The sequence below is a fragment of the Balaenoptera acutorostrata genome, chromosome 16, assembly GCF_949987535.1.
Source record: "Balaenoptera acutorostrata chromosome 16, mBalAcu1.1, whole genome shotgun sequence".
Classification (NCBI taxonomy): domain Eukaryota; kingdom Metazoa; phylum Chordata; class Mammalia; order Artiodactyla; family Balaenopteridae; genus Balaenoptera; species Balaenoptera acutorostrata.
In genome coordinates this window covers 9,106,914-9,119,884 of record NC_080079.1, presented here as the reverse complement: position 1 = coordinate 9,119,884, position 12,971 = coordinate 9,106,914, and the positions used below count along the sequence as shown (strand labels likewise).

The following is a 12,971-nucleotide window of genomic DNA, read 5'->3' as shown; positions in this document are numbered from 1 at the left end:
AACCGTCACCACATCCTGATTAGTTCTTGAAATGTATAAACTGATGTTTTTACCAGCTCCTCTGTGCAGTTGTCCTCAACTCTGGCTGTGCATTAAAACATTAAAGAGTTTTTAGAATGCTGGTGTTTAGGCCACACTAACCACCACCCACGCACCCACCTCCCCCCCCATTATTGAGCTCCCCGAGATAATTCTCATGTGCTGCCAGGGTTGAGAAACGCTGCTCTCTTACGTTCTGATGCCCTACCCACCAAAGCTCTTGTTAATCCTGATCATATACAAAAGAAGACCAAAAGTGATCTTGCACACTTGACTTCTAGAAGGACTAGAGGCAGCTACTCTACAGTCTTTGAGGCCAGTCTTTGAGCAGAATTTCTGAGGCTCACTTTGTGCCTGGAGACTCAAGCTTAAGGGAGAAGAATCCCAAAAAGTAACCTTGGGTGCATGAGCACAGCCACGCCAGGAGATTTAGCTCCTGGAATCAAATGTGCTCTTCTTCACAGGAAATTACTCAAATTTTCTCCCAATTACTAGAACTTAAGTTCTATAAATGCAGTGGATGAAAGTCATTAACGTTAGACCTCACCATCTCGGTATCTCTAGTCCTTTCCCTACCCCAACTTTTCAATTTGCCTGTAAAAAGCATTCATAACTTGAATAATTAAGAGCATAAACTTATAAAAACTAAGAAATTCTGATTTTTTTTTTAACAGATGCTGGGACTGGCTCAAGGATGTTTTGACTACACTATTCCATATATTAAAGAAAGGGAGCAATTTGGCAAAAGAATATTTGATTTTCAGGTATATAATTATTACCATCTTTCTACAGTGCTGTGCTCTCCCTCTCCCAATTAATGAAGGGCTTCGTTACAACGCTGAAAGGGAATCCCCTCGGGGATTTTAATGGGAGAGGAAGGAATAGATCTTGGTGCATATACTTGTGACTGCTTTGACCTTCTCCAGGGGCAGAGCAGTAGTCCTTGAGGCCTGGCTATGGCATGATGCAGGATCCCTTGGTGAGCACTTGGGAGCTGCCTCCTCACTGCTTCAGAGTTCCAGGGCATGGGGTCTGTAGTCAGACTTCCTGGGTTCAAATCCTGGTTCTTTGTCTCACTAGCTTTAGTCCTTGAGCAAGTTACCTCACCTCTCCAAACCTCAACTGCCTCATCTGTAAAATAAAGATAACACTCTGTACCGTCTAGGGTGATTCAGAATCAGGTAAATGTTTTAAGTGTTTGACACATTATTAAAAATAAGTCAAATTTTTAAACCTAATTTTGTGATCATTTATTTTTTAAATCTTGGCAGTTGTTAACAATTACCTGAACTTTGAAATTTTTTAAAGAAGCAATACACGTGGTGGTTTATTTTATTATTTATTTATTTATTCATTCATTCACTCATTTATTGTGGCTGTGCTGGGTCTTTGTTGCGGCGTGCCGGCTCAGAAGTTGCGGCATGTGGGATCTTAGTTCCCCGACCAGGGATCGAACCTGGGCCCCTTGCATTGGGAGTGCAGAATCTTAACCACTGGACCGCCAGGGAGGTCCCTGTAGTGGTTTATTTTAGATTGCAGATTTTAAACAATTTTTGCAAAATGAATGTGAATTTTTGGACGGGTATATTTTGAAACTGTCAGTGTTCCACATCCAGGCAGGACTTTGACAATGAGCTGTTTTCGGAAATCACAGTTCTCTATCTTGGGCCTGAATGTTACAGGGGCTCCAACACCAAGTGGCGCACATGGCCACCCAGCTAGAAGCTGCAAGATTACTGACATACAACGCTGCAAGGCTTTTAGAAGCTGGAAGGCCATTCATTAAAGAATCATCTATGGCCAAGTACTATGCATCAGAGGTAAAAAAAAAAAAAAAAAAAAAAAGAAAAAAAGTTTATTTTTTTAAAGATATTTATTTATTAACCTCTTCATTTAGAAATGTTGGTTACGCATTTGTTTTTTGAGTAAAATAACATGAACTTTCTAGTTCCTACACCAGAAATGCAAAAAAGTAAAGCTGCCCTAGGGAGGTGCTCTGATTCTGTGAGGTCTCCATGTTTTCATAGGCTCTTAGGTGGAAACCCAGTCACCCAGTTCAGGTAGAAGGCCCGCCTACCGTAAATCCCTGGATGAGCCTCAGCTGGACGATGGTTGGGACGAAGTGAGTGCCCTGGAGATAATGTGAAATAAAAATGCCCAAGAAGGGACTGTCCATGTGTTGATGCTTCCCGCTCATGCGTATGCATCCTACACGTAACACACTGGACTTCGGTGGAAACTTAGCCTCGTCACCGGGCTGCTCTCTCCCAGCTGCGGCAGTGTGTCTTAGTCATTCCCTGGCTTCAGATATTTATTTACCCTCTTCAGCCCCCAGATTTAATCTTCTGCCTCAGCCTCCCTTCTGAGTTCCAGACGAATAGATCCCACTTCCGCTTTACCTCCCCACCTCCCCCCGACCCCAGTCGCACACCTGAGTCCACTTGACGCCCTCCTTTCCCTCATCCCCCAGTTGAACCCATCCTCAGTTTTGAGGATTCAACCCCCTAAATATTTCTTGAATTTGTTTTTCTCTCCCTTCATACTGCCACCTTTCTAGTCCAAGCTGTGCCGTTTCTTTACCAAACCACTGGAGTCACCTTCTAACCTCTCGTTTTCCCCTGTTGCTTTCTCCCATCCAGTGTCCCTTTTCAAGGTGTCCAGGAGGCCATGCCACTCTCCAGCTTTAAACCCTTCAGTGTCTCCTCACAACAAATGGGACCTTTTTATTCGTTTCATATTGCTACTTTTAACAAATTACCAAAAATTTAGTGGCCTAAGACAGTACAATTCTATTATCTCACAGCTCTGGAGGTGAGACGTCTGAAATGAGTCTCACTGGGATAAAATTAACGTGTCAGCAGAGCTGCCTTTCTGGAGGCTCTAGGGGAGAATCCATTTCCTTTTCTTTTCCAGCTCCTAGAGCCAACTCTGTTTCTTGGACTCATAGACCCTCCCTCCGTCTTCAGAGCCAACAGTGTAGCGTGTTCAGATCTGACTGCTTTCTGTTTCCGTGGTCACATCGTCTTCTCTGCCTCCCTCTTTCCTTTATAAGGACCCTTGGGATTACATGAGACCCGCCCAGATAGTCTGGGATCATCACCCCATCTCAAGGTTCTTAACTTGATCACACCTGCAAGTCTCTGTGCCATGTAGGTGATGAACATTTACACTTTCTGGGGATTCTCCTGTGGACATCTTTGGGGGCCAGTACGTTATACAAACTGCTCACCATCATGTGCGGCCCGCCTGCCCCCCATTCCCTTTTTACAGGTCACCCCGATCCCAGCGCATTGGTCCTCAGGCCCTTGAGGCTGACGAACCCGTTTTCCCCTTGGAGCCTTGCCACGTGTCATTCCTCAGCTTGAAATGTCCCCTAACTCATCCTTTAGTTCTCAGCGAGGCTGGAATTTCCTCACCTATCCCCCATCTAAGTCATGGCAGCTTCCCTAGCAGGCTCTTCTCTTGCCCCATACAGTTTTTCAGTTTCGGTGATCGCGATTCCATGTCTGTCTCTCTGAATGACCAGCAGGACCGAAAGGACAGTGAGTGACTGACCACGCCTCACCATTGTGGCTGGCAGAGTGGGTGACATAAGAAGGCCCTTGATTAACATTTGCTGAGTAAATGATACCTGTCGACAAGTATGAGTCTAAACAAATACCCTAATTTTCTTAAGAAAGTAAGAATTTTGTGAATTAATAGGATATTTTACATAAATGGTATGTATAGAGAATGGGACTAAGGAGAAATGCTAATTTATAAAATGACGTCAATCCTTCCAACTGCCAATAACAGTGAATCCATGTTACTAAGAATATTCTACAAGAGTGTTTGTAATGCATAAGTTATGTGGCTTCAACATGTGATTTGCTGCTGCTTTTTGGTAGATTGCGGGCCGAATAACTGGCAAATGTATCGAGTGGATGGGGGGAGTAGGCTACACCAAAAATTACCCTGTGGAAAAATACTTCCGAGATGCGAAGATTGGTAAATAGAGTTTTTACCTTTATTTTGTTTTATTTGACTCTGTAGGTGTTTTAGGCTGTTGTATCTGTTTGATTTTTTTTATTACTGGTACGTAAGCAAAGGCAATATTAATCTCTTCAGTTATTATGTTTATTGGCTCTCCTTTTCTTGTGGCTGGGTTTTTTTTTTGTTGTTTTGTTTTTTTTTACTTATTTTTGGCTGTGTTGGGTCTTTGTTGCTGCATGTGGGCTTTCTCTAGTTGTGGCGAGTGGGGCTACTCTTCGTTGAGGTGCACGGGCTTCTCATTGCGGTGGCTTCTCCCGTTGCGGAGCATGGGCTCTAGGCACGTGGGCTTCAGTAGTTGTGGCTCGCGGGCTCTAGAGCACAGGCTCAGCAGTTGTGGCGCACGGGCTTAGTTGCTCCACGGCACGTGGGATCTTCCCGGACCAGGGCTTGAACCCGTGTCCCCTGCATTGGCAGGCGGACTCCTATCCACTGCGCCACCAGGGAAGCCCTGTGGCTGGGTTTTTTTCCCCTACTTCTTCCTTCAAAAAAATAGATTTTTATATATATTTTTTTAAAACATCAAATTACCTTTTTAAATGCCTCAAGGCCTCTGAAAGCCTTTCAGTAAAACCACAACAAAATCTACTGTCTTAATTTTTCTTTTACTAAAAACGTTAATATTTTCTATTAGTTTAATGCTGTTGTTTGACGCTCAGTTCTAATTTTAGACGCTAAGTGCCTACCCAAGCCTGAGCGTTCCGCTGCGCCACTGCCAGGTGGGAAAATAGAAACAGCAGCTATGAAAGCTGCCTGTTCCTGAGGAGCCATCCAGGCTTGTGTGTTGAGAGTTTAGGAACAAAAAACTTCAACTGTTTAATACTGATTCTGGAAATCTGTAAACCAAATAGAAAATTGTTATCTCTAAGGCAGAATTACCTTGTCAAATAGTACCATATTCAGGGGACATTGGACAGTGTTCCTGGTAAGGTTTTACAGTAAATGCAGAGGTAATGTTTGCAGAGCTGTTTCTTGTATAGACTCTTAACCATGCCTCCACTCCTAATTGTTCCTTTTCTCCCCTTTATTTATTAAGGTACAATATATGAAGGAACTTCAAATATCCAGCTGAACACCATTGCAAAGCGCATAGATTCAGAATACTGACAGCCACGGGAGTGGGACCCCTCCCTGGTGTCACTGGTGTAAAATTTTAAACTATTGTGCCTTGTTGGGGGCTGCATTGAATGATTTTATTTAGGCCCTTCACCTTGGATCTGGAGGTAGACCTTTCCTGTCTCCTCTTTCCAATCTGCTTAACTTAGGCGCAGAAAATCATTTTTAAATTTTTGGAAGAAATGCATCCATATTTTCTCCAAAACTATTTTTAAAACTCTATATGCATTATCATTTTAGCTTCAGGGTATACAGAATTTCACTCTGTTAGAATTTGGAAAAATAAAGACAATATAAGTATTTCTTGCAGACATGGGTATTTTATATCCCTGTCATTGTGCATCAGTCAGAGAGACGTTTGTGGTAGTTGGCAATTCTATAGAAGAAATAGATTCGATTCTAAGTTGCTAAACTAGGTAGCAACTGATAAAAATTTATTTAGAAAAATCTAAAAGTTTTAGTTCTGAATATCTGAAAATGAGTGGAAAATGAGGGTATAACCCTGTAGTTTATATAATCGAAGAAAGCATTTCAACAAAGGAAAGCAATATAATTTGTTACTATAATTGACCAGTATGAAGGTGCATTTCATTATGGTTTCAGTAGATCATTTTAAAAACAAGTCTCTACGTTAGTTTTCAAGTATGAAGTTTAAATAATTTGGTTTAATAATTAGAATATACTCAATATTGTAATATTCATTTTTTTCTGTCTTTAAATTGAATACTGTTTTCTCAAAGTTAGTTATTGAGCTTTATCATAAATAGTAATTCAGAAATTATATTTTGGTTCAATGATTCTCAAGAGGAGATGTCTTGTCCCCATAAAGAAGTGTATTAAAATCTTGTAAGGAATGAGGGATAGAAGGGAGCTGTAGAGTTTGAAAAGCATATTTGGTAATATAAAAAATGACATTTCTGGGAAGGCAAAAATAAATCTGTTGTTTTACAGTCAAATTATGGAAAGGCAAAGCTCAACATAATATACGGCTGGCGATGCCATTTCTTCAGTATCAGGGATTCTCAATCAGAAGAGACCTTGTAGAGTACAGGTCCTCAGTCCCCTCAGGAGGGAGGAGGACAGTGAAGGGTGAGTGTTTTATATTTTCTGGAAGGGGGCACGGGTTAGAGATGTTGGAAAATGTTTGAAGGCTCATACAGTTGCTTAAAGTAATCACTGCTGTCAAAAGGGAAGCACTTTAGTACTTTAATGAAAGGATAATGTTTATTAAGAAAACTTGCCATTTTCAAAGTAATTTTGCTTTGCGCATTCATGTTCATTGAATTGGGTTAATTTCTATAATGGATACCATAGTTAAATATTCAGAATTGTGTAAATACAATTGAGATAGGAATTACATTAAAATATTAGGAAGAAATACGGACAAATTTAGACCTTAGATCAAAAGAGAGAAAGTCTACTTGATTTTCAGATAGGGCTGATGGAAGCCAGTCGTTCAGTGTTTTAGAACAAAAAGACAGTAATCTGATAAGGAAAGTAGGGGATGGAGGAAATGCCCTAAAGGGGGGCTTGGACATCTTTAATTTCTGTGATTATGTGAGAGAGGTGGACTTTTCAGAAAACGGAAAAGAAGCCAACGTTAGTAAAAAGAATCCCAGCTTCCTCCTGTAGAGTTACAAACACGTGAAACTACAGTAAGCCTCCTTCACATTAGCAGCATGGGAGAGGCTCCCGTGTACATCTAGACCTTGAATTTATAGTTCATATTGATACAGTTCTAATTGTGTGTATATTTTTTGTACAGGTTCACAAATAGTTGAAAATTAATTATGTATTGTAATTAATATCCGTACCTGCCTTCTTCTATTAGTGAATTGTGTTATTGTACCATTTACCAAAGAGGGTGTTGTGGGTTTTCCCCATAGTTCTTCCATTATAGCTTTTCTTAATAACCATGACTTTGGCGGTCTTGAGTTTGTGTCTAGTGGAGGACAAGCTTGTTTACCTCCTGAAGCCTGTCATTACTGTTTGTTAATTGGAGGATAGGGCTGTCATGGGGCTCAGAAGGAAGAGACTTGAACACAAGCAACAAGTTGTATTTGTGTGGCAGAGCTGGACTCAACCCAACTGCCAACTTAGTATTGTTAGACATTTCACTTTACAACACAAAAATGAATTGGTGTCAAAGATTTTAGAATTATGGAAAGCTAAATCTAGAAAGAGTTTAGAGAACCATCCAGCCAACTCTCTCATTTAAGAGTGAAGGATTCATATAGCCCAGAATACTTGCCCAAGGTCATCCATCCAGGGCCAAAGATAAGACAAGGATCCAAATGTACTAGGTCCCAATTCAGTGCTCTTCCTACTGTTTACTACTGTCTCTGTTCAACAGATTTTGGATTTCATCCTTGTTATGTTTCAATACTCTATTGATTTATTTTAGATTTAACTGATAAAGAATTAACGTTTCAGAAGTGTTAAGATTGATCAGTGTCATTACTTACATATATTAATCACCTGCCAAACACACTGGCTCTCCTAGGATGTAGCTGGTATGTCAAATGTAAAGATTATTGTGTGTGATCACTTGGTTTTATGATTATGATGTGTTTTAGTAAATGCACTAGTTATATCCTTGCTGATGCATTTTTGCTGATCTTTCATAAAGTGAAACTTTTGTTGTAATGGTACGTATCAGACTGTAATCAGTGTTACAAAATCAGTATTCTATGGAGAATGAAAAAATAAAGCACTAATTGGAGACTTTTGCTACTCTAATAAAGCAAAATTGTTTGTTATACATACAGAAGAAGTAAGAAAATAATGTAACCTTCCTGCAAGATAGACACAACACCTCTGTTTACCAAGCTGATAGCTTGACTCTCATGTAAACCAATTTTGTTTGTTTTCAGGGAAGAGGTCTTATAATTTAACTTTAAATTCTTGATGCTAAATAAAATTTTACCAGAGGGACTCCCTTTTTTTAAAAAACAAAATAAGCCACTCTTCAATAGAGAGGTCACCTCTTTTGAGCACATCTTCACAGTATAGCTCTTATCTAGCTGATATTTATTGCCCATGTTTATAGTAGTACTTCTGGAAATTTTTTATTGTTGAACCTTTTACTCAGTAATATGCTATTGTCTAACCTTATAGGAGATTTCAGCCTATCTGTTCCCCATTATTTCCTACATTATTTTAGAAATCTAGATATTAGTCCCTGTTTTCATTTGTCATTCAGTGACCTGTGCTGAGCAGTCACTGTGACCAAGGGCCCAAGGTGCTATGGACTCGAAGCTGCCATGCAAAGATGAATAAGACCAGATTCTTATCGAAATGTATTTATGTCAGGTGTCTTTTTTCTGTTCTCATTGGTGTATCCTCACACATAGAAAACCACCAAGGGCAACCCTATGCAAAAGTATTTCTTTAGATCTGTTAGAATGATAAAAATAGCACTAAGCTCTCTTGAGCTATTATCATGTGCCAGCCATTATTCTATGCTCTTGGCACATAGTAACTCACAGCCCTATAGAGTAGGTGCTCTTGTTAGCCTATTGTAAAGGCAAGGAGACTGAGGCATGAAGAGAGAAATAAATTGCTTATTGATACATGACAGAAATGATTCAAACTTGGGCAGTCTGGCTGATGAAGGCCCTCCCAGATTCATTCCTTTGGGTCTTTAAGGTTTGTTAATTTTCAGGAGTCTTCCGGTAAAATGCCACTGCCAACTAGCCCTTTATTAGCTAACAATTCTTCAGGGATTGTTTCAGATCTTTTCAAGCAGAGAAGCTAGCTGAGAACATGGCCTGTAAAAGAAATAAATAGGTGTGGTGGGAACATCTGTGTTCTCAGAGAAAGAATGGGAGAGTAGGTGGATAGGGCAGTAGGAAGATGCAGTAGAGCAGGGGTCCCCAACCCCTGGGCCATGGACCGATACCAGTCCTTGGTCTGTTAGGAACAGGGCCACACAGCAGGGGGTGAGTGGCAGGTGAGCGAGCAAAGCTTCATCTGTATTTATAGCCGCTCCCCATTGCTCACATTACCGCCTGAACTCCACCTCCTGTCAGTATTATGGTGAGTTGTATAATTACTTCATTATATATTATTACAATGTAATAATAATAGAAGTAAAGTGCACAATAAACGTAATGCACTCGAATCATCCCGAAACCATGCCCCCACCCCCCGTCCATGGAAAAATTGTCTTCCACGAAACCAGTCCCTGGTGCCAAAAAGGCTGGGGACCGCTGCAGTAGAGGGATGAGAAAAGTACTGAAAAGGGAACTACGGAAATACCCCCCCACCAAAAAAAAATCATCTCCATCACGGCCGTCAAAAAGCCGCCCTGAGGCAGGAAGAAAGACAAGCGGGATGCAGATCTGAGTGGGTGGCTGTAGGATGTTTGCTTTGCCATCGCTCGTATGGACAGCTCACATTATAAAGGAGAAAAAACCTAACTTTACAAAACTTTTTTTTTTTCTTCAAAGAAATCATGGTAAGTGTAAAAATAAGGCAGGAATATAGCCAAACATAGTAGGACTTATAAGTATAAATGAGTTAAACTCACCTGTTATAAATAAAAGATGTCAAGATGGCACAAAAGGAAAATTTAAATCCCAGCTACATAACGTTAGAAACACCTAAAAAAAAGCAGCACAGGAAAGTTGAAATAAAGAGAAGAAAAAAGACCATACAAATGCTACTAAAAGGAAAGCAGGAACAGCAATCAGAACTGAATTAGGGGCTTCCCTGGTGGCGCATTGGTTAAGAATCCGCCTGCCAATGCAGGGAACACATTGCCACGAAGCAACTAAGCCTGTGTGCTGCAACTACTGAGCCTGCATACTAGAGCCCATGAGCCACAACTACCGAGCCTGTGAGCCACAACTACTGAAGCCCGCGTGCCTAGAGCCTGTGCTCCGCAACAAGAGAAGCCACTGCAAGGAGAAGCCCGCGCACCACAACGATGAGTAGCCCCCACTCGCCACAACTAAAGAAAGCCAGGACGCAGCAACGAAGACCCAACGCAATCAAAAATAAATAAATAATTTATTTTTAAAAAAAACTGAATTAAAGGCAAAAATAATTTTAAAGGACATAAAAGGATATCTCATAATAAAACAGGAAGACTTCACCAAGAAGGTCCAATAGTCATGAAGTTTATGTCTCTAACAACGTAGTTAGGAACTATATACAACAAAACAAAAAATAAAAATACAGTGAAAACATTGACAAAGCCATAATCACAGCCTCTGACTTAGAAATCAACAAGTCAAGTAGGAAATGGTAATAGCAGATAGAGAGGGATTGGGTAGCATAATTAACAAGTTTGATATATATAGAGAGAGAGAGAGAAAACTTTTCAAATGCAAATGAATTGTCTAATTCAGAATTTTGCCACAAAGGAAACTTCTACAAATTCCAAAAAGACAGACTTACAGGCAACATTGACTGTACACAATGAGAAGTAAATAACCAAAATATAGGATGCAAAAAAGCTCATCATAACTTTAAATAACCTTGGTTAATTGGAAAATAAAGATATAAATTACAAATTGTCGATAAAAGTATGGGAAACTGAGCTGTTTTAGTCAGTGCTTCTGGGAGGATGGGCAAGAAGGCACGTCAGGGACTTTAAGGACAGCATAGTTTGTAGTAGTGAAAAATTAGAAATGGCTAGGTAGGAGAATATATAAATCATGGACATACACACTACGCAATCCTGTGCAGCAGTTTAAAAGAATAAGACCCATGTTCTGAGGTTAAATCATCACCAGCTTATATTGTTTAAGAAAATAACAAATCACATAAGATTTGTGGAGAACAGTACAAATCTATATATTTCTGTAAGTCCAAGCATGTATATAAATTCTTAGAATAAATGGGAAAATACAGTCGTCACAATGAGGGCTGCGCTGGGAGTGGGGGCCAAGAAGATGGCATGAGAATCGTTGGCATCATCTAGATTGTTTGAATTTTTATAATTTTATAATATTGTGCAATTGTAATAAAGTAAATATAATCTTGCGTAATTGAAAATAAATTAAAGCTGTGTATAGGGTTATGGAAATTTTTCACTCTTGTGCATCAATTCCCCTTTAACCAATTTTTCTGCTTTTCTCACATGGCCACAGCCACGTAGGCAGCTCCATTCGGCCACACGAGAGACAAGACTCTGACACAGAGAGGACAGAAAAGGGGTCTGACATCTAATCCCTTGAAGGTTTGACCTCTGGGTAAATAGCACTGACCACGTTGAAAGACCCTCCCACGAAAAGCAGTGTGTGTCTTGCTTTGCTGAGCGGGGACTTCCCCGGGTTGGGTTGGGCACACTTCTTTTTTTTTTTTTTTTTTTTTTTTCCCACACACACACACTGTATTTTATTTTTACAAGAGATAAATAGACTGACACCAAGCATTGTACATGGATGACCACAACAAAAGCAACAATGATTGCAATTACCAAACATGAAACACACTCATACTATGTCATAATATTGACATTCAGTCCAGTAATCCTCCACTGTAACAGCTCCTTTACTTTGCAGTGAAAATTGATTTGTATATTCTTTGCCTCTGAGTCCTTGTGGGATTTTTTTTTTTTTAATTCAGACAGAAAGTCACAAAAATTATACTCATCCTCATCAGTTCACTCAGTCCCATGTAATTAATTTTTTTTTTCATCTTGATCTTTTGTTAGCACTTTTATGAGTTCATCAGTTTTTCATTAGAGTTCTGAAAATGCTTATTCATTCAGTTCAGCAGTACAGTCAGTTACCAGAAACCTGTACTTGTCAGAGTCTTTTCCATGAATTTCTTGAAGATGAAACCCTTTTATAGGAACATACTTGCAAAATCATCAGAGTACACCCAGAACTGTCTGTAAATGACAGAAGACTTAAAAATGACCATGGTTAAAGATTTGATGAAAGTTCATAATAATGCAGTTGACAAGAAAATTAGTTATTTCTGAGATATACATTTTAAAGTAATAACTAGGATTATTACTTATAACCTTATACCAGAACATATAAGATTTTTAGAAGTTTCCTGTAATGTCTGAAACATTTATATTAACATATTTCCATACATATTTCCATACAAATACAAATATAAGATTTTTAGAAATTTCATGTAATGTCTGAAACATTTATATTAACATATTTCCATACATATTTCCATACAAATACAAATATAACATTTTTAGAAATTTCATGTAATGTCTGAAACATTTATATTAACATATTTCCATACAAATAACCCAATGAAAGTTTAGTATTAGTTGTTTTGTTTGTTTTTTTATACTGCAGGTTCTTATTAGGCATCAGTTTTATACACATCAGTGTATACATGTCAATCCCAATCGCCCAATTCAGCACACCACCATCCCCACCTCACCGCAGTTTTCCCCCCTTGGTGTCCATATGTCCATTCTCTACATCTGTGTCTCAACTTCTGCCCTGCAAACTGGCTCATCTGTACCATTTTTCTAGGTTCCACATACATGCGTTAATATACGATATTTGTTTTTCTCTTTCTGACTTACTTCACTCTGTATGACAGTCTCTAGATCCATCCACGTCTCAACAAATGACTCAATTTCGTTCCTTTTTATGGCTGAGTAATATTCCATTGTATATATGTACCACAACTTCTTTATCCATTCGTCTGTTGATGGGCATTTAGGTTGCTTCCATGACCTGGCTATTGTAAATAGTGCTGCAATGAACATTCGGGTGCATGTGTCCTTTTGAATTATGGTTTTCTCTGGGTATATGCCCAGTAGTGGGATTGCTGGGTCATATGGTAATTCTATTTTTAGT

At 39.4% G+C, this 12,971-nt stretch overlaps 1 protein-coding gene across 1 annotated transcript in view; it reads left to right on the top strand.

The window, feature by feature from the left end:
* The window catches only part of ACADSB (acyl-CoA dehydrogenase short/branched chain), a 39,671-nt gene extending 31,726 nt beyond the window's left edge, over window positions 1-7,945 (top strand). Inside the window, exons 8-11 of the mRNA XM_007173255.2 lie at window positions 714-803; window positions 1,722-1,859; window positions 3,927-4,026; window positions 5,105-7,945. Of these exons, the coding sequence (XP_007173317.2) occupies window positions 714-803; window positions 1,722-1,859; window positions 3,927-4,026; window positions 5,105-5,175 (399 nt within the window). The 3' untranslated portion in view covers window positions 5,176-7,945. The remainder of the gene's footprint in view (window positions 1-713; window positions 804-1,721; window positions 1,860-3,926; window positions 4,027-5,104) is intronic.
* The last annotated feature ends 5,026 nt before the right edge of the window (window positions 7,946-12,971 follow it).